The 22,733-nt window shown below is 32.6% G+C and overlaps 2 protein-coding genes across 2 annotated transcripts; one reads left to right on the top strand and one right to left on the bottom strand.

Moving 5' to 3' along the window:
- Positions 1 to 2,896: 2,896 nt before the first annotated feature.
- LOC108983678 lies at positions 2,897 to 12,309 on the bottom strand. Its single transcript, XM_018955395.2, has 5 exons — positions 12,291 to 12,309; positions 11,436 to 12,058; positions 4,696 to 4,915; positions 3,846 to 4,123; positions 2,897 to 3,730 (listed from the first exon to the last, which is right to left on the bottom strand). Exons 1-5 carry the CDS (start codon positions 12,307 to 12,309, stop codon positions 3,116 to 3,118), a joined length of 1,755 nt encoding a protein of 584 aa, XP_018810940.2. The 3' UTR covers positions 2,897 to 3,115.
- Positions 12,310 to 17,640: 5,331 nt separating this feature from the next.
- On the top strand, positions 17,641 to 20,761 carry LOC108983677. Its single transcript, XM_018955394.2, has 6 exons — positions 17,641 to 17,924; positions 18,056 to 18,489; positions 18,615 to 18,950; positions 19,041 to 19,424; positions 19,521 to 19,735; positions 19,871 to 20,761. The coding sequence occupies exons 1-6, from the start codon at positions 17,779 to 17,781 to the stop codon at positions 20,120 to 20,122; spliced, it is 1,767 nt and encodes a 588-aa protein (XP_018810939.1). The 5' UTR covers positions 17,641 to 17,778; the 3' UTR covers positions 20,123 to 20,761.
- Positions 20,762 to 22,733: the final 1,972 nt, after the last annotated feature.

Raw genomic sequence — 22,733 nt, 5'->3', positions numbered from 1 at the left:
TTTTAATTAAGTCGAAACAATTAACGGGGCTCTTATTTGCATTTGATTAATGTATGGTGGGAAATTAAGATCAAGTGCTTCATGAAAAGTAAAAGACAATGAGAGTTCATATCATTGTGTAAGTTCTTTCCGAACCAATTTGACCATATATAAACAAGACTTGATATATATACAAAGAAAGTATACAAAAATAAACCCACAAACTGGCCTGGCTTCATACAATCTGTTAGTTTATAATAAAAGTATCTTTACAATCTAACATACTGCATCAAACCACATCAGTTTGTATGTTTACTTTTGTGTAATCTCTTTATAGCTAAAGTATATATTTACTTTATAAAAATTATATTCTCAAGTTGGTGTGTAGAGAAGGACTGAGCTCCAACTCCGACAGAGTTGGAGTAGGCGTTTCCAACCTCGTCGGAGGAAAGGTCAGAGCTCCAACCATTTATTGGGCTAACTCAAGGCCCTTTTTCGACTTCTAGGCTCACCAAAGCCTAATTTAGAACCTGTAAAAAAAATATTGAAAAAATAATTAAAAAAAAACTTAAATACAATAGTTCAAAAACTAAATAACATGTAGTCATAAGTTATAAGAATCTCATTTATTACAACATTGAACACTGACTTAAAGATAACTACATAAACACAAAACAGTAAACACTGTAAACAATTAACAACATGTGCACTTGTGCAGCAAGAATTTCACTCAATGTTTATACTTGAAATGAAGATAGAAAGTCGCAATCAATACAAGGAAAAAAATTGATAATAAAAAATTGAACATGGTAAAAGTAGAATTTGATTCTCACTAATAAAGGGGGTCCTCCATAGTCCATAGTCTCTCAACTCCATCCAGCTCTCAAAGGGCGTTCGTCTCAGACTTTCAGTCATTGGCCATTATGTTAAGGTTCATAATTAAGTCTATAAAATCATAAAAAATAGAAGTTAAATAAATGAAACATTAAACTCTGGAAGATGGAATTAATAGTTGCCCTGGACCACTAAGGAAAGCTATCCTCACTTCAACTTAATATATACATATACATATATATATATATATATATATATATATATATATATATTGAAAGCATGCATTTAGGGAGCTTTGTCTTTGTTCATTCATGTCATTTCTTCCCTATGATAATGGATTACTGTCAACTTTCTCAAACACAAATATTTTAATTTCATCAACTCATGCATTTTAGCCTTGGTACTAATGAATTCATAAAGGTTATTGAGTTTTAGATTAAGTTTAAGAACTAATAAATTATAGCTCTTGATGAGTAGAATTGCTTTGACACACTAAGCAAAGAACAATGCTTCTTCTCTCCACCAAATTATAGTCTAAAAGGTATTTCATCACTAACATAACTCAAATATGAAGGCTACCCGAATTTTTTCCTCAGTGGCATTTCCATAAACACCTAGAGTATATAGTATAATTGATATGATATATAATTATAATATAATTTTTTTCTCACTAAATCACTACAATCGTAATACCATTTCCTCAATAAATACACATTATAAAGTATAATTATAATATTATATACTACATATAATATAATAATTATAGTATAAATGTGAATTCAAAAGAATCAAAACCCTAAAATTCAAATTAGAGGAGCTGGAACTTGGACTTACCATTACCAGTCGGAGTTGATGACGGTGGGATGAACCAACAAAGGGATGCTATCAACAATGGGCCTGGGCTTTGGACGACGGCACGACGACGAGGGAAGGGGAGAAGGGCCTCTGGAAGGATAGGGGACTAAGGGGAGAACCGAGAAAGAAAGGGGTAGTCATGGAATAGGAGGGGAGAGAAGAGAGAGGGAAGAAAAGATGAAGGGAGAGCAAAACAACGTCATTCCATTGCAAGTGGAACGACGTCGTTTAGCTATTAAAAAAAAACATATGTAAAATGACGTTGTTTTATAGTTGATTTTTTTTTTTTAAGTTGGAGTTCGGAGTCTCCGAACTTCGACTCCGTATAAATTATCTGAGCACCTCCAAACTCTGACTCTGTTGGAGGCGGAGGCAAAGCGAAAGTCGGCCGGAATCAGAGGTTTCAAAATTTTGCACAGTCCTAGTGTAGAGCACATATATAGATCCAGTAAAGTATTTACATGACATAATTTGATTTGAAACAAAAATCTTAAAATTTGAATATTATAAATTAAAATTTACCATTTAAGTGATGTAGATGGTGTGCTCTACACCAGCTTGATAATAAAGCAACTTTTTACTTTATATTAGTCAAATACTATACCGACGATCGATCTCCATTCCAATTATTTATTTCTATTCGCTCAAAACCAACCCATGCATTAAGGTTTTCCTTTGTCGAGATTATAAATTCATAAACAAACACCTAGGGGTTTATATATATAATTGGGATATAACATCGAATTAAGGAATTCTATATAATACTTAGGGATGACAATATGTGACACGACCTATGAATCAAACACAATAAGCGATATGAAACCAGTGGGTTTGGATTTGATATAAATGGGTTTGGATAAAAAATGATTGACCCATTAAGATGTGATTAATAAACAAGTCGATAACGGGTCAACTTGCTTAATCTGAAATCAACCCGCAATAATCCGTTTAAACTTTATTTTAAAATTACAATTTTATTATTGTTGGATTGTAATATTTATATTTCTAAATATGCTTATATTTTTATTGTTGAGATTCTAATTCTAGACTTATACTCATATTTGTTATTGTAGTTTTTGTAATATTGGTTTTATTATCGAGATTATAAATTCATAAACCATAACACCTAGGGGTTTATATATATATATATTTGGAATATAACATCGTACTTTCCCCCATTTGATCTTGAACTTGACCAACTTATTAATTGAACATAAACAGCACCACAAAACACAAGAGCTGGGAAGTTTCCCTATTTTAACATCTTATAATAACTAGACACCAACTGAACAAATAATTAAGATACAATAACATTATTGGCATGGGCTTAGCCCCTTGAAACAGCATTCAATGTATAAGAGTTCCAGGGTTATGATCATAAGTCATAAGAAAGTTTTGTAACAACAAAGTTAGTTCTCAAATTAAGTACTTGAGGTTGGCTGCTCGATCACCAAATGGAGTCCATTAATAATTGCTCCGAGTACTGCTGCTGTTGCAGCACAGATTCCAATCCTTTAGATGAACTTGAGGCCTGCAAATTCGGAGTAGTACTAGTACTTGAATCGTGATCCCAGCTTCCAAATTGAGAAAACCCTTGACCTTGCGGCATCATGTACGAGTAGTCATGAGTTTTTGTAGCTTCTCTTTGCTGATAACTTCTAAGCTGTAATGCCTTAAGGAGCAAGGAATTCATCGATAGTCCAGAGCTTAGCTGAAGGCTAGAAGGCCATGCCGAGAGGGATGATGAAAGATCAGTAGTGGCCACCTGATGATCATCATGGTCCCTTGTTGCAGCCCAGTTCATGTTCATCATGTTAACATTAATGTTGTTATCGCTGTAGTAACAGCTTTGTGGTGATATGTTATTGAATCCGTTGCATGAATTTGCATGAAAGCTGTTTAAATTTGGCATCTCAATGTCTCCAAACTCGTTTACAATATTTGAGTTTGTGTCGCATGGAGAATCAAGATCATCAGATGGCGCCTGTGAGGAAAGCGTGGGCGTTTGCTGTGGTTTTTTCACTACATTCTTTTGGAAAACCCTACACACAACCCATTCATCCTGGAAACGAACACCCAAAAAAAAAAAAACCCATCAAGAATTAATAAATTATCAAGAATCCATACATAGAAGTAGTGGCAATTAAGGTGTTTTCCGATGATCATGGTTAGGTTACCTTTGTGGATTTGATTAAAGGAGGGATATTATGATTGTTTTCTTGCCTGTATTCATGCATAACCCAATTGCTTTTTTCACCTTTGGGGGCTCTTCCCTTGTAGAATACTAGGGTTTTCTTCATCCCAACAAGCATTCCTGCTCGAAATATTTCCTTGTCCTTCCCTGTGGTTTTCCAATATCCTGCTGCAGTGGCTCGGTTGGTGCGAAGTCCTGTTGGGTATTTTCGGTCTCTCAAGTTGAAAAAATACCATTCTTTTTCCCCCATGGTGGCCTTGCCTGAACGCGTACCATATATATAAATATATATATATTAATTCGGAAAAAGGAAACTACTTATAGATAATTCAAATAATTAACATGATGTCGGCTTTTCAAAAAAAAACAATTAACATATATGTCAACTTTAATTTAGGAACGACCAAGGAAAAACATGTTTTCTTTTATATATATATATATATATATATATATATATATCTTGTACGTAAAGCTGTATCAGCTTTCCTCGTGTTTGGATCAAAAGAAAAAAACCAGCCAAGGAATAGGAAAGAAAAGGGAAAACAAATTTGTCTGGAAAGAGCTCTCTATCTTCCTGATCATCATTTCCCAATCTTTTCATCGTTCATCTTGGCATGCCAATGACCCAGCAACGATATTACGACAGAAAAAAAGAAAGAACATCATATATTATATACAAATCCAAAGTCCAATATTGCGCATGAAAACAACATTAAAACTCTGATAGAAACATTCAACAAGGTCGATATATATATATATATATATATTTATATATGTGCAGGAAAACAATCTGAAAATACTCAATATTATCAACTACGCACGTATATACGTACCTGGGAGGTCCCATGGTTCGCACTTGTTGAGATCAACAACTGCCATAGCTTTTGACGTGAAATTAACATCAGACACCTTCCGATTCAGATAATACGTAACGAGTTCTTCATCTGTGGGATGGAACCTGAACCCAGGAGGAAGCTGCTGCTGCTGCTGCCTTTCCTCCATCTTCATCACCAAGCTAGCTGCTAGAGGAGTTTTTTTATAATGGTGTGCAAGCTGTACATGTTCTAATATAATTACTCGATTTCACACTTGAAGGAGAAGCTTTCAGAATATATTAATATTATTAATTCGTATTTTTTTTTTTTTTGGGTGGTTTTGTTTTTTTTATCTACAGCTAACACTTTGACAAAGATGGGGGGACATGGAAGTATGAGTTTTCTTACATGTAGTAAATTACAAAAAACACCATTAATTTCCCAGCATGCATGTACTGTTGGAACTTGGGTCTATTAGAATAGAAGTACGTACAGTACTGAATTAACGATGCAAAGACCTATGGCAATATTGGTACATGGTAGGGACAATATTAATTCAAAGAAGTGGGTGTGTATCAAGTAGTCATGCATGTCAATAGGGGTAAATGTTGTAGTGGAAGAGTGGCAATTATCTAGGGCACAAGGGTTGAGTAATTGTTACAGATACTAATTCTCACTATTTCTATGATCCTGTCCAACCACCTTCACCCATTTCACCCACCGTACCCTTGGCTAACATCACTTCAGTCCAATGGGAACATCAATTATCAAACATCCAGTTCATACTATCCCATTCAATTTGTTATTGACACTTTCATCTCTCTCTCTCTCTCTCTCTCTCTCTCTCTCTCTCTCTCTCTCTCTCTCTCTCTCTCTCTCTCTCTCCATATATATGTGATAGTTGGAGTTTGTGAAATGAGAAATATCATTCTTTATTTAAGATTTTATTATGAGTAATGTTAGATACAATTTTAAGATGTGAAAGACGATTTTATTATGAGTAATGTTAGATACAATTTTAGGATGTGCAAGCCTTGCACACTCCCTTTAGAAAAGAGTAGAATTCACTATTAAAAAATTAATTTTTTTTATGTGAATCTCATATTTATCTACTTTTTTAAAGAGAGTATGCGGGACTTGCACATCCTAAAACGACTACAAATAACATTTCTCTTTTATCATCTTTAAATATATCAATTGATGCTTCACGTTTTAAATATATATTTTTCTTTTTATTCAAGTTGGAACCTATGAAGCATTTAAATATGCCACATCAGCCTTATTGAGTAGAGATGATAAAATTTAGGATCAACATATAATAGGATTGCTAGAGCTCTTGCAAAATTGTATGGTTATTTTTTTTTTTGTTAATTAATATTATAATATATAACATCAATCCATTGCAAAGTAGCTAATTAGCATGTTTAGTAATGGCTCGAATTAGCTACCTAGCTGTCAACATTGTAGCATATATATTTAAAATATAATATCACGAACACCATATTTGTTAGTTTCTTTCCAAACAAGGAAAAATGTTCATGGGAGTACAATCAAGAAGTTTGCTTAATGGATAGTAAAGTATAATTTTTCTTAGTTTTAAGAAATATATTGTATATATAAATTAAGAGAAAATATATTTACAACCATGAATTGCAGCATAATCGCTTTGAAAAAAATGAATAAAACATGGAACTCACATGAAAAAATTAATTTTTTAATAGTGGAGTCGTGGACCTCATTCTTTTTCAAAATAATTATGCGGTATTTACATATTTTATAATTGTATGTAGAATTACTCATAAATTAAAGTATAATTAATGTTTCTTATTTCTTATAGTACATAGCATATATAACAGATATTACATAAAGAAGAAAGTTTGATTATCAATATAAGCAAAATATATGAAAAAAAACACGTATTTTACCAACAATATAGATAAGGAAAATATTTTAATCACAAAATAATTACATAAAAGTAAGCTCACAAATTGATGAGGTTTTATTTGATACGTCAGATTGTAAAGTTATTTTTATTATAAAATAAATCTAACGGATTCCATAAAACCATATCAATTTGTAAATTTATTTTGTATATATAATTTTTTTGTGTATGTAATAATATTAATACCTCTATATATATTTTCTTCCATGTGTGTTCTGTCAGTCTACAAATCAGTACTCCTGCAACCATATCATGATAATAATTAGTTCAGTTGCCAAAAATATACACATATTCCAGGCCTCAGCTAATGCCTACATACACGATATAAACATGGTGTTGCACTTGCACAGCTTCCTTTGGCAATAATTGGAGGCCTATCATCTCCAGTCATTTGTTGTTTTTATAAGATGAAAAAGATTAAACACAATGATAACATGCATGGGCTCATGAGAATGTTTGACACACTATACATGACTTTTAAGAACCTTCCTCCAGGCCGTAGGATAATGAACTTTTTCTCGTGAGTTTTTCAATGTAGACAAATTAGTATATATATATATATATATATATATATATATATATATATGTATATATAGGAGTGGTTAAAATGTTCACCAACCCACACGACTACTGTTTGCATGTATATCTTGGGTAAGCTTTCATTTGGGCTTGCTTAATTTCTGTGATGATCTCCTTTGTCTTCAAACCAAGCTCTCCCTAATTTCATTCCTAACATGCACCTTAGGCTTCTAGAAAAACTTTATATTCTCTCTCATGTCGTGAAGCTGGTTTTTTTTTTTTTTTATCTAACATATATATATAAAAGAATTACTCCGGACTTGTTTGAGACGTGAGATGAGATGATGATTATGTAAATAGTAGTGGAATAGTTGTTTATGAATAGTAATAAAATAATTTGAGTTAAAAATATTATATATATATATAAAGTTAAAATATTGTTAGAATATTATTTTTTTAATATTATTTTTGTTCTAAAATTTGAAAAAGTTGTCTATTATTATTTGAAAAAGTTGTCCAGTTTATTAACACACTCAACTGGGTTAAAAAAATTATAACTTATCTTTTGTAAAAACAATTAATTGTGTAGACATAATATATAGTTCTCTTATTATTAAAGGACCATTATCTTGAAAATAAAAGTTTTATATAGCAATCGCTTTCTTAATTTATAGATATCATGTAGTCATGACTACCAACATTGCATGTTGATATCAAAGATGCATCTTAAATGTACTTCAATCATCACACATTCAACACATGATCATAAATTTCGTGTTCATTTCATTGATAGGGACCATGCATGATTATTGACTTTGCCCCATGACTAAAAGATTTATTAATAATATATAATGGTACTGAGCCTGCAAAAAGTTGATTTTGAAGGGCCACATTTATAATCATGTGTATATATATATATATTTATATATATTATGCATTATGTTGCAATTTCATTTTATACCCACTGAATACTTTGTCATATTAAAATATCCAGTTTGAATGAAAATAAAATTGCAACATATTTTTGGTTAAAGTATTTTTCATGAAAAAAAAAAAAAACTATTTGAAGAGACTATGGAGAAGATATAAGAATTACAAGCTAGGGTGGATTTAAAATATATATATATACATGTTTTATTTTCTTTTAATCCCCAATCCCAACTATTAATGTGTGGTAGTGTAATAATTTGAGCAAAAGATTCAATTTTCTTACCTAGATAACACTGACTAGCGACCATTCAAGTTGGCTGTTTAATTTTAGACCGTGGAAATTCATTTTAAATTAAAGACAGGATTATAATTTGAGAAAGATCCTCCCAAGTTCGGAGTTTAAGGGTCTAAATAGAATAATGATAGACATGTAAAGTGAATTTTATTGCATTTACTGTTTATTTAAAAAAAATTTAAAAATTTATACAGATAATAATAAATGTTATATGACACATTTTATGTTTCTTTTTCTCTTATTCAAACCCTTCAAATTTAGAAAAATAACTCAAGGAAAACTTAATTCTAAGATTTGACCCTTTTATATAAGAGTACTGCTAAATCTATAAAATAATTATACAAAACAATCTTATAAAATGACGTAGTTTCATTTGATCTGTTAAATTTATTTTATAATAAAAATAATTTTATAATCTAATGAACCACATTAAACTATGTCAATTTATAAAATTATTTATATAATCCTTTTATAATTTGAATATTTTCCTTAAAAGAGAAATGCCATGACTTTTTACTTTCCATATCAATTCCTAAACTGTAAAAAATGAACTTGAGATTGGACCGGGCCCAAAACATAGTACTATGGGCCTAAAATAAGTCGGGTTCCACACAAACCTAACCCATATATTGTTAGAGAAATATTTATTGTTCTTTCTACCTCCTATTTTGAAATAAATGATTAGGAATTTAGGATAAATCTTTTATTGGGTGATCCAAAAAAAAAAAAAAGAGGAGTTCTGAACCTCCGAAAACGATTTTGAAGACCCACATCCAAAAATATTGGTAATAAATATTAAGACCCTATTTAGATATAAGAAATGTTTCATCTGATCTCATCTCAACATTAAATTTTTTTAAAATTTTCACATAAAATATAATAAACAATTCAATTTTTAAAATTCTAAAAAAATAATAATATTAAAAAATAATATTTTAACAATATTTTATATAACTTTCATCTCAACTCATTATCCAAACCACATCTAAAGAAATATGTAAAAAAAAAGACTTGATCAAAATATTGAAAACAAATAAATTAAAATGAAAATCTAAAACTCAGATTTAAGGCCAATTTTGTCAATTTTACCCACCCCAACCATTATTAGGGGTTTGTATGGTGATTTACTATTTTGAGGTGAAACGACGTCGTAGATTGGTCCAAGCAACAAGTAATGTACTATTTATTTTTCTTAGCCCAACAAAAACATTTTTGTCTTCTACTTAGCCTAAACCGCACCGTTTTATGCATCTAATAATGTCTTTTAATTTGTTGCATATTTTTATAGATTTTAATAGTTTATCTAAATATTATCAGGTCAAGTCTGAAGGCGACACTGTATATGACCTTCAGCCAAATGAGAAATAACTAAAATTACGACTTTTCCTTTTTTTTTTTTTTTTTTGAAAATTCTAGTCGGAATAAAGTGCCGTAAAACTATAAGGCTCAAAAATTTGAAAATTCGATTTCGAATTTGACAAGGAATTAGAGTCGGATCTTTTTTTAGTCGGAATCGAAGTCAAATGTGTCGCTAGATCGACTCCAACTTTGAATCTGACTCCAATATTGTACGAATGCACTTATGGGATAAGTTTTTTGGAACAATATTAGGGATGAAATTTATAATTTTTGGGTTGATAATTATTCCTATCCCTAATAATTGATTCTGTTGTTGTATTCACCCATTAATGGAAAGGTTATTAATTAGCAAATGAGATCAAATGCAACAGATACAAAACAATTATATAAAAATAAATTCATAAATTAATCACGTGATTTTGTCACGTAATCTATTAGATATATTTTATAATAAAAATAACTTTACAATGTGACATATATACCATATCAAGTCATATTAATTTATGGATTTATTTTTTTATAATCTTTTATGGCTAAAGTATTTCTTAAGGCTTCGTTTGTTTACAGGAAACTTTTCAACTCATCTCATCTAATCATTAAATTTTTTTCAAATTCCAATATAAAATAAAATAAACAATTCAATTTTTCTAAATCTCAAAATAAAAATAATATTAAAAAATATATTTTAAAAATATTTTATTCAACTTTTTAACTTTAATTACAACTCATCTCAACTGCAAAAATAAACGAGACCAAAAAAAAAAAATGTAGAGGCTTTCAAGTCTCCGATCTCCATATTTGCATTTTGGACAAATACATGCAAGTAAAAAGTAATAAGAGGCTGACGTATTGAATGGCATAAATGAATCAACACATCTAATTCGGAAAATTGTTCGATTTCTAACTAATTCAATCTTAATTTAGCTATATATTGATCCAAACGGAACAATTGTTTTGAGCAAGAGAAGAGCTAGCTAGCTTCCTTAATTTATTGGCTCACGGAATTATTGTGAGAAACCATAATGCTGTGTTTGATAAGTTGAGACTACTTTGTTGTTATTATTTATAAACAGTATTTCGTTATTATTCATAAATTTTTAATTATTTTTTATTATTATTATTTATAAATTATTTAAAATTATCTCAACATCCAAACATAATGCGGAAGAAGACATGAGGTCGAGGTACATTCATGGATTGCTTTTAATTACGCGTTGTTGCTAATCAGCTGTATATAAAAAAGCTTCATGGCAAAGACCAAGATCCCCCTTTCAAAGTCACCCCCACATCATGAACTGCTTTTTCTCTTTTTTCTCCTTTTGAAAATGATGATCAGGGCTGTTACTTAGCCTTGTTTGTTTTTATAGATGAACTAATATTAGTTAAAATTAAAATTAAAAAATTGAATAAAAAATTATTAGAATATATTTTTTTAATATTATTTTTATTTTAAGATTTGAAAAAGTTGAATTGTTTATTTTATTTTGTATGAGAATTTGAAAAAATTGTAATGATTAGATAAGATGAGTTGAAAAGTTTCATGAAAACAAACAATGATCAACTAGTATATATATGAGTAATTCTTTTTTTTTTTTTTTTTTTTATAAACAAACAAACTTTCATTATAACACATTACAGTGAAGTCTTATCAAACCATAAGGCTTGATGAACAAAAGTAGAAACATGCTCCCACCACACATTAATATCATATACATTCCAAGCATGTCTTGCCAAAGTGTGGGCCACCCCATTTCCCCATCTAGATACATGTACAACTTGAACTTGTTGGAACCGAGATAGCAAATGCCTAACCTCTGCAACCAAGTTCTCATCTGGTGCATAAGAGTCCTCTGAATCTGCAGTAGTTTGGAGTTGTTGAACTAAAGGCAAACAATCTGATTCGACCACTAAGTTAGGTATTCCCAAAGGCAAGCATAACTGTAAGCCCCTCATAACTGCAACCAGTTCAATTGTAGCAAGACCTTCCACTTCAGACTCAACTTTAGTAGCTGCCATCACTATCTCACCATGCGTGTCCCTCAGCACTACAGCAACACCAGCCTTTCTCTGCTCCCTAAAAATTGCACCATCAACATTGACCTTAAAACAACCCGCAGGAGGAGGTTGCCATCTATAAGAGTTCCTCACATCAGCAAAGATAACCCTTCTAACCTCAGGAAAGGCTTTATGAAGAGATAAGGCATGGCCAGCACTATCCATAGGGTCTAACACCATCTGTTCCATTTGTATTTTATTGCGTCTAAACCAAATACCCCAACTTAAAACAAACAGCAAGGTGAAATCAGATTTTGTTCCAAATTGCAATACAGATCTGACTGTGTTCAAAACGTTCATAGGCACAGAACAATTCTACAATGAGGGAAGGTACATTTTCCATATCGCTTGGATAGAGGGACAGTGTAATAGTGCATGAGAGACATCTTCAACAAGTTCTCCACAAAAGCAACACCCATCCACCACCATTAATTTTTTCTTCCTCATATTAGTAAGTGTTGGAAGTATATCTTTGCAAGCCTTCCAAGCAAATGTTTTAATTTTTCTAGGTACCTGCATCTGCCACAACCATTTTCACAACTTTTTAACTTGCATCATTGTGGAGCTTTCACCACACATGTTGGCATTTTGCGAATGAATCAGCCTATAAAAATTCTAACAGAAAATCTTCTGCTAGATTCCACACCCTATATCCACTTATCATTGGCTGGCAAAGATGATAATCTAATCTTAAAGATATTATCAGCCACAATTGGATTGAAGAGAGTTCGAATAAATTGTCTTTTCCATGAGTTAGTAGAGAAATCCACAATAGAATCAACTGTAGCAACCTCATCAACTTCCACCTGTCTATTTCCATGGATCTCAGGTTGTAAAACACTGAAACCTGGAACCCAAGGATCCCTTCAAATTCGAATCTACTCACCTGATACTACTCTGAATCTGCACCCCTCTTTAAGCCATTTCTTACCTGCATAAATCCCCCTCCAAACATATGAAGGGTTAACTCCTACTTTTGACTCCAAAAAAGAATCATTTGGATAGTATTTTGCTTTAAAATTTTTCTGCAGTAATGAAGTTTTACCCTGTAGCAGTCTCCATCCTTGTTTAGCTAATAGAGATATATTAAAAGCATGCAGGTCCTTGAATCCCATCCCCCCTCTAAATTTTGACACACATAGCTTTTGTCAACTCAACCAATGGACTTTTTTCTCATTACTTCGTTGATCCCACCATAATCTAGCCATCATCCCTTCAAGTTCATGGCATAATCTCAAAGGAAGCATGAAGCAACTCATTGCATAAGTGGGAATAGAAAGCGCAACTGTCGTAATCAGAATTTCTCTCTCTCCTTGAGAGAGGAGTTTTTCTTTCCAACTTTGAAGCTTATTCCAAACTCTTGTTTTTATACTGTCAAAAGCTTTGGTTTTCGATCTCCCAACAAGATTAGGCAACCCCAAATATTTATCATATTGTTGGTATCTTCTCACCCCCCATAAATCCAACAACTCCCTCTAATTAGAAGCTGATACATTCTTTGAAAAAATCATAGTTGTTTTGTCTCTATTAATTTTCTGTCTAGAAGCAACCTCATATTTTTCCAAAACTAGTTGCAGGTGCCTAGTAGTTTCACCATCAGCTTTGTAGAAAATGATCCGCAAAAAGTAAGTGTGTAATCATGGGAGCTCCTTTACACACTCTAATTCCTCTTAACAATTGCTCACATTCAGCCTTTTTGAGAAAAGCAATTAACCCCTCAGTACATAGAAGAAAAAGGTAGGGGGATAATGGATCCCCTTGCCTTAGTCCCCTACTAGGAATTATAGAACCATGAGTAGCACCATTGATCAAGACAGAAAATGATACAATTCTAACACAAGTCATAATTAAGTCCACAAAAGTGTTAGCAAAGCCCAATTTCTTCATTATTTTCTCCAAGAAAACCCACTCCACCCTATCGTATGTTTTGCTCATATCTAACTTCAGTGACATATACCCCTTCTGCCCATACATTTTAGTCCTCAAATAATTGATCAACTCATAGGCTAACAAAACATTATCAGTAATCAAACGACCCTTTACAAATGCACACTGTGATTATGATATAACAGAAGGCAAAAGGACTTTCAATCTGTTCACAATAACTTTGGACACCAACTTATAAATTACATTGCATAAACTTATAGGTTTCGAGTCAGAAACTTGCTCACAAACTTTTTTCTTAGGTATCAAACTTATTAACATATGGTTAACCTCTCGGGGTAGCATACCAGTAGTCAATGAATCCAGAACTGCAGTGATGACAAAATCTCCCACAATATGCCAATAGGACTGGTAAAACAGGGTTGGCATTCCATCAGGGCCTGGAGCCTTTGTTGGGTGCATTTGATCCAAAGCCAACTTGACCTCCTCTGCAACATAAGGTCTCATAAGCTGTGCATTCATTTCAGCAGTGACTTTTTGATCAACACATCTCAAAACTTCATCTTCACCACCCTGCAAAGAGGAAGCAAATAAATTTTTAAAAAAATTAGTCACAAGAGAATCCCTTTCCTCCCCCTCAAGCCAAACTCCTGTCTCATCTTTTAAACTCCTAATCATGTTCATTTTCCTCCTTTGGCTTGCTTGAGAGTGAAAAAACCGTGTATTTTAGTCTCCATCTTTTAGCCACTGAACCCAAGACCTTTGTTTCCACATCACCTCCTCCCTTTCCAGCCAAACATTAACTTCTCTTCTTGCCTCATTGACTCTTTCTGAATCAGAACAGATAGCATCCGATAGTTGCAAATCCTCCAATCTTCTTCTTGCCGCAGCCAATTTTTCATGCACATATCAAAAAGAAGACCTATTCCAAACTGCAAGTTCCTTCCCACATTCTTTAATCAACTTTTAGACAACCTCCATGTTGTTGCTATTCCGAACACTACTCCATCCCCTCTCAATAATCTGTGCACATTTCTCCTCTCCAACCCACATTGCCTCAAACCTAAACTTTTTTTGGTACTTTCTCCTGATTAAAGGCAATTCAGTCTCAAAGAGAATTGGTAGGTGATCTGAATATACGATAATACCATGCCTAACCCTTGCTTAAGGATAGACTTCCCACAGTTGTTGGTTTCCCAAGTACTTATCTAGTCTTTCACTAATTCTCTACATGCCACTTCTTCCATTACACCATGTAAACCTTGGTCCCTGAAAGCCCAAATCCTGCAATGCACAATCTTCCATCACTGCTCTAAAGTTCTCAAGTTGAACATAGGGTCGTGGCCTTCCCCCTCTTTTTTCATGTAAGTATAACACCTCAATGAAATCCCCCCCTCCCCCCCAGCCATGGAACACTAGCAGATGGACATAATGTCTTCATGAGATCTCAAGTAAGATATCTACTGCTAGCATCAGGGTGCCCATAAACACCAGTAAAACGCCACTCAGCCAAGTCAGATTTTTTAATACAGGCATCAATATGGTATTGAGAGAAAGAATTAATCAAAACAGAAATTTACTTCTTCCATAACAAAGATAACCCTCCACTACGCCCCACACAATCAACAGAGAAACAATTAACGAAGCCAAATTTATACTTACAAGTGGCCATTGCTTGTGCACGCAACTTAGTCTCCTGAAGAAACACAAGATCGGGATCTTCTCTCATGATCAGATCACGAAGTGCTCGAATTCCCTGTGGGTTCCCAAGCCCACGGGAATTCCAACATAAAGTTTTCATGGCTGTCGGTAGGGCTGGGATCTAGCCTTTGCCGATACTTTAATTGGAACCTCAGGAAGTTCACCCTCAACATCATCTTGTAGGTGAAGCCTACCTTTCTTCGCACCCAACACAGAACCACCAGTCTCACTTCTTTGTTCAACACAGTTCGGGGAATGGGAAGAAGAAGATAGAAATGCTTTCATAACAGCCCATTTCTTCTTCCGTCGAGTACAGTTGGATTTCATAACCTGAATTCGGGATGGACCCATTGAGAAATCCACACATATAAAACCCAATTTGCTCTTAGCAGATCCACCTTCACCCATAACTCCACGATCCATCACTTCATGGGCCATAGAATCCTGGAACAAACCCATATCCTGAGGATGCTTCTGGTCCAATTGTGAAGTGTGTAACTGCTGCGTAATCAATTTGAAAAAAAGTAAGGTCTACTATTAAAAAATTAATTTTTTTTTCATCTGGATCCCATATTTTATTTAATTTTTTCAAAGCAATTACGTGACGATTGTACAATTTATGCTTGTAAATATCTTTTCTATATATATATATAGAAACGAATTTTTTTTTCACTAAACTAATTATTAATTAGCTAATATTGTAGATAATATATATATTGTGAATGCTGCGTGTCGTCCACAAAAGGATCAGCGACTCAAAGTTAAAAGGCTCTTTAATTGTTTCATTAGAAGGCAAATTAGAATTATAGCCTTAATTAACCTCTTCTTCTACTTAATTCACAGATTAATTATTATATATGAAATTAACTTTTTTGGAGGACTATTTTAATAATTCGACCTTTGTTAAAGTACTATGGATATGGCCAGAATCCATAAATCATGTGTAACGATGCCAGTGATCATCACTTTTCTTTATTATTTTTTTTCTTAATTGGTTTTTTAGTCATTTATTTATTTATTTTTGGTAGGGTTGGGCCCTTTCTGGTAAGTATATTATTGGATATTATCCTTTAATTACCCAATATAATATACTAGGTTTCTTTACTTTTTAATGTAGACTTGTTTTTAATATCTACAGATTTTAATAGAGGCCAGTTCATTAACAAAATTAAATTAGTGCAAAATATTAATGCACCAAATTATTTAGCTATGAAATATGTAGTTATACAAGGTCAAATTTGACGTACCACATTTCTTTTTTATTTTCATTCCACTTTGACTAAGAACATTCTCATTAGATTGGTTAAATTCATATTCATATTTTAGTTAATATCACATAAATTTATATTTGTCTATTCTATTTAAATTCAATCTCCACATTGGATTATCTATTTACTCTATATATAATAATAAAATATTATTAATTTAATAGTTAATTTATTTAATTTATTTTTATCACATTTTGTAGTTATACCAATTAAATGTTAATAATAATTATATTCTAAATGTTAAAAGTTAATTATATTCTAATTAATTTAATTTATTTGCTTGGGGTGAGCAACTAATATTTTAATATTTGATGAAGTAATAGTTGTAGTTAGCTATATTTGGTGAAGCACTGTAGCTGAAATACAAATTGTTTTAGAGATGTCCAATTCAATATGGAGTCTTTATGGCACAAATTATCTAAATTTTAGCTATCCTTCAGTCAAGCCAGTAAGGATGCTCCAGTGGTATTGTCTATCAACTTTTGAATTTTTTTTTAGTGGATCGACCTGTGGCCTGATTAGCATAGCCCCAACTTCCAAAAAGGAGATCTGTTGTTTAAAACCCCCTCGCTCACTAAAAAAAAAAAAAAAACTTTAGATTTTTTTCTTTAAATAAAAAGTGGATGATCTAAAATGGTAAAAATGCGATATTTTATACTGTGGGAAGAAAATGAATAAAAATGCGGTGCGTGACATTACTCCAAAATAAATTATTCCCACTTTAGGAATAAAATGAATTAAAAATAAGAAAATATATAGGATATGTATGCATGTCCCATGGCCAAGCAAATAATGTACATGATTACAACTGAATTTCATATTTGAGAGCTGTACATTCAGTTAATTAAATGACACGTTTACCCTTGTTCGAGAGCATAATGTTTGAAACATGATTAAGGTACTGATGGACAACATTGTAGGGAGGTATTTGACATTTTGCTTTACATAAGATTGACCGACAAGGAAGAGATCCTGACACGATATGAAAGGCAGCAACGTCGTCCAAAGGCAAAGAGCACGCTTTTTCTGGGACTCTCTCTCTCTCTCGGCCTTTGTTATTTATTTATTTATTTTCTCGTCTCCCTGAGTCTGCTTTTGCTTTGTGTAAGATCAGTGCTTTGGAACTCAAATAATTTGGAAGGAAGAAAATGCCATGTTCGAAGGAGGAAGCTCTTGTTAGGCTATTCTACAATGTCTCAAGCTCCTTCCACCTTCTTTTCCTCTTCCTCTACTGCTCCACCCTTCTGCTCCTCAAGCTCTTCCATTTTCTTGGCAGCAATCCATTAATTCAGAGGTCTATACTTATCAACATCTCTCTCGCTCTCTCTCTCTCTATATATATATATCTATATATATCCCTTTTCATTTCTCACAGTATGTATATCCTTGCTTGTTTTTTCTTTTCTCGATTCTTTTGTGTTACAGAAACGAAAATGGATACGAGTATCACTTACTGTCCGAGGACGAAGAGGTAGACCAAGAAGAAGAAGAAAGGTATGTTCATCATGCTGAATGCACTGAGAAAGATGATCCTCTTGTGGCTGACATCATTCATGGCGGTGAAGCGCCAGTACTGTCATTAAGAAGCCATTCTCAGAGGTTTAAAACTCTTTCTGAAGAATTCATAACCCCAAGTGAAACGCTCTCTGTTCATGAATCTTCCCGAGGTTCGGAATCTGAAGATGAAGTTGAAGATGTGTTCGTGGAGGAATTACTCCCTACAAGAGACATTAAAGATGCTGATTCGGTTATTCTCAAATCGGATCCAAATCAGAGCAGGCCCACCACATCCATGCCAATAAGCATAAACCTACGAAAAAGTGAATTGGATCAGGACAAGGACAAAAACCCAGATCATGGTAATTGCATGCATGCGTCATGTCTAGATAGCATCTAAGTTTGTTACATACTCACAGAGTCACATGTATATAGCAGTACTACTTTCTGATACGACGTGGTCGTCTTTGCTAATGCTGTGTTGCAGAAGATCGTCACTTTCGTAGTGAAAGAAAAGATAAGGAATTCTTGATTTTTGAACCACCCAATAAGTTGGAGACAAAGAAGTTTCTAGTTCAAGAAAAGGATGATGATGATGATGATGAGATCTTTGGCGACTCCTGCACCGTTGGTTCTACATCTAAGAGCTCATCTGAGTGGAGAAGCTCGATTAATTGCAGGGATTCAGGAACGTCTGAAGATCCATTTTCTTCTTCATCTCGGAGGAGTTGCCCCAAGTGGGAATCTTACACAGTGTTTCAAAAATATGATGAAGAAATGACATTCCTCGACAGAATCAGTGCACAAAAGCTTCAGGAAACAGGTATTTTCACTTTCTATGTAAAATTTTGTCGAGATTTTGACATTATAATGTAATTCTCATGATCTTTAGGAATAATTCTTTCTACTTCAGAATCACTTAGGTCTATTCAAGTGTGTCCGAGATCAATATCAGAGAGACTTGTTCATAAGTTTGCAACGATGAACAAAAGGCCGCCGGCGGCATCAGATATCCGGCAGAACCCATATCAGGAACTGGAGGCAGCCTATGTTGCACAGATTTGCTTAACATGGGAAGCTCTTAATTGGAACTACAAGTATTTTCAGCAGAAGAGAGCTTCCCGCCAGAATCATGACCCCGGCTGTCCTGCCCATGTTGCTCAAGAGTTTCAGCAATTTCAAGTTCTTTTACAGAGATATGTAGAGAATGAACCTTATGAGCAAGGCCGGAGACCTGAGGTTTATGCAAGGATGAGGCTTTTAGCACCAAAGCTGCTTCTGGTGCCAGAATACCGAGGTATATATGTACTTAATTATTAAGGAAATTGATCACCTTTAACTTCATTGACACGAAATCCTTTTCTTTTTTTTAATGATGTTTGTGTCTTAAAAGATTCAGAAGACGACCAAAAGCAGGATGGTTTTGGATCAAGAATTTCATCAGCAGAGTTTCTTCTTATAATGGAGGACGGAATCAGAACTTTCATGAATTTTCTCAAGGCTGACAAGCAAAAACCATGCCAGATTATATCAGCATTTTTTAGGAGAAACAGAAAACGTTCAATTGATCCAACTCTTCTCAATCTGATGAAGAAGGTTAATCAAAAAGTAAGCATGCATTTGCTGCCTCCTTTCGATTATAAATCGAAACATGCATTAGTATCAAAGGCAACATATATATATTTTTTGTCCAAATTTTAATCTGTAGTAGTACCTCATGTCTTTCCTAACTGTAATACACAGAAGAAGACAAAGCTTAAAGATCTTCGCAGTGCATGGAAATGCTTGAGAAAAAGATCAAGGCTGAAGGTAGATGAAGAGATGGAGATATTAATGGGTCTAATAGATCTGAAAGTGGTGTCTAGGGTTCTGAGAATGAAAGAAATAAGTGAAGAACAAAGTCATTGGTGTGAAGAGAAGATGAGCAAAGTTAGAATTTTGGAAGGTAAACTGCAAAGAGATTCCTCAACACTTTTCTTCCCAGCTCATGACTGACATTGACCCACCACCACCACATGACCAGTACCACAGTATTTTGCTAAGTTATGACTAGATAATGAATGTGCATGCATGACTGCACAAAATGATGAATATCCCGGACACTTTTTGCAAATACCCTAAGAAAAATTATGGATCAGGCGCACAGGGCGCTGGCCCTACAAATCAAAGTGATCAGTACAATACATGTGGATGAAAGAGATTTTTGGAGCAATGGAATCCATGAAAGGAATAAGCTGCAAGCCTGCATGACTCATCAATTCTGAAAGTGAAAGACCGCGGAAATTACAAAGTAAGGGCCAAGGAACATGCATGAAGATAGAGACAATTAAGGATGTATAGCTTTAGCTTGCTTTAGCTTTTCTTCTTTTTTATCTTTTATCAGATCTAGTTTTTAATAAGGCATTAACAGAGCTGAGTAGCTAAAAAGAAGACTCAGCAAGGCTGCTAGACATTCAGTGGGATAAAAAGGTATACTAGCACATGAAGGCGCGCGATTAGTAGACTACTCAGGAAAGTAGAAAAATAAAGCATCAATGTTATTATTATTTATTGGTCCTGAATTTAGAGTACTATATCATGTCATGATCAGATGTAAGCATGAATTCTAAATACAAATTTAATTTAATTTGCAGATCTTAGAGATGTGATTATAATTGTAGCCTTAAAATCATGTTGAACTAAATTACCTTAGAGTAATATTTCATGTGATTCGTTATGTTTTCTCTTTGGTGCAAGAAAGTTTTATATTATTATTATTATTATTTTTTGTAACGACGATACAGTTTTAAGGTGTTCAAGTCTTACACACTCATTTTAAAAAAAAAAAATAGTGAACAAATTTGAAATCCACATTATCCAATCTCCAGTTCCTCTAATACAATTGAGATTGTTGCAAGAATAAGGTTCATGAGTTTTGCTACAAATCAACAACTATTCATATGATCACACACCCACACATGACATGAAAAAATGTGTTTTTTATAGAATGTGGCGTGTTTTTCATAAGTATAGAGTGTGAGATAGTGAATAGTTGTTGATGAGAAAATTTTTTTAAGGGTCATATATGCACCCGGTAGAAAACAGTAATACTCAAGCCAAAATACTTGAATTATTTAATTAGGGTACAAAGTTTGAAGTTTCTTTAAATTGATCATTTTCTTTTGTTCTTTGCTTGAAGGTTGGGATGACAAGGAGATAGTGAAAATAACTAATTAATCACGAGATAATTAACCAAAAAACAGTAGTACTCACCAATGATCAGAACAAGCTAAGAGAAATTTGGCTTTGTTTGGATTGAGATATATAGTAATTTAATTTATCTCATTTCATATTATTTAAATAAGGTTAATTTTTTTAAATTCTTACGTAAAATATAATAAATAATTTAATTTTTTTAAATTATCAAATAAAAATAATATTAAAATAAAATTTTATTCAATTTTTAATTTTTATCTATTTTAATTTACTGTTTAAATATTTTTGTTACATGTATAATGGTTAACGTACGTTGGGATATAAATGGCAAGTAGGTCCCACTGATCAGACTCTCATATCCTTTGCTTCAAGTGCCACGTACGTTTCTAGACGAGATGGGCCCACAAGCATCGATCATGTTGTCTATACTTCTTATGGAAGTTAACATCTTAATTATATTTTAATTATATAAATTATGTGATTTAAAAGTTAGCATATAAACAAGAAAAAATGATATTCGGTTCCATAAATTTATCTCCTCAAAGTTACTGAACATATATATTTTTTTATTTTTTTATTTTTTTAATGATTAAGAAAATAACTATTAATAAAGTTGTATATTTTTTCTAAAAAATGTTTTAAAATATTTGAAAGAAAAATAAAAATAAAATATGTAATTTGTCCTGATAGTAAATTTGAGCGGACAAACTCATGAGACTGAGTAGCAACATCCTATAAATTAACAAACTACTTAGTGTATAATTTATTATGTGAGTTATAAAAAGCTAAATTTAAGTACTTTTTATGCAATTAGTTGATGCAAATGGAAATCAATAATAATAATGAATTTGTTATGTCAATAAACAAGATTACAAATAGGTTTCTTTTCAATTAGTATATGAGATATGCATATTATAACCGAAAATCCTTCATTTTTTTCAAAGTTAAAGACTACAATCATCTAATCGGTTATCGATAAATGAAAATCAATGTGAGTACTTCTAATTATAAGCCGATGAACGATAGCTCATAACCATATATTTCATAAGAGAAGGAAATGATAAATGCCATTTTATCATAAAATAAATTAATTTATATCATTTTCTTATTAGCTTTTCTACAAATTCTGATAAACCCATTTTGTCTTTACATTTTTTTTATCTTTTGAACAATTGTCCTTGTATAGTTTGTATAACAAGATTTGTCAATTTGGCTTTTATAATTTCTTATCTGTAGTTTATAAAAGATATATACAGTCTTGAAGTGTGCAGTCCCAACGTATTCTATTTGAAAAAAAAGTGAGGACACTATTACAAAAATATTTTTTTCTTGCAAGTTTCAGATGTATCCACTTTTTTTAAAAAGAGTACGCAGAGATTGTATACTCCAAGACTATATATATCATTTCTCC

This window comes from Juglans regia, chromosome 15, assembly GCF_001411555.2.
Source record: "Juglans regia cultivar Chandler chromosome 15, Walnut 2.0, whole genome shotgun sequence".
Classification (NCBI taxonomy): domain Eukaryota; kingdom Viridiplantae; phylum Streptophyta; class Magnoliopsida; order Fagales; family Juglandaceae; genus Juglans; species Juglans regia.
This window is presented reverse-complemented; position numbering and strand designations above follow the sequence as displayed.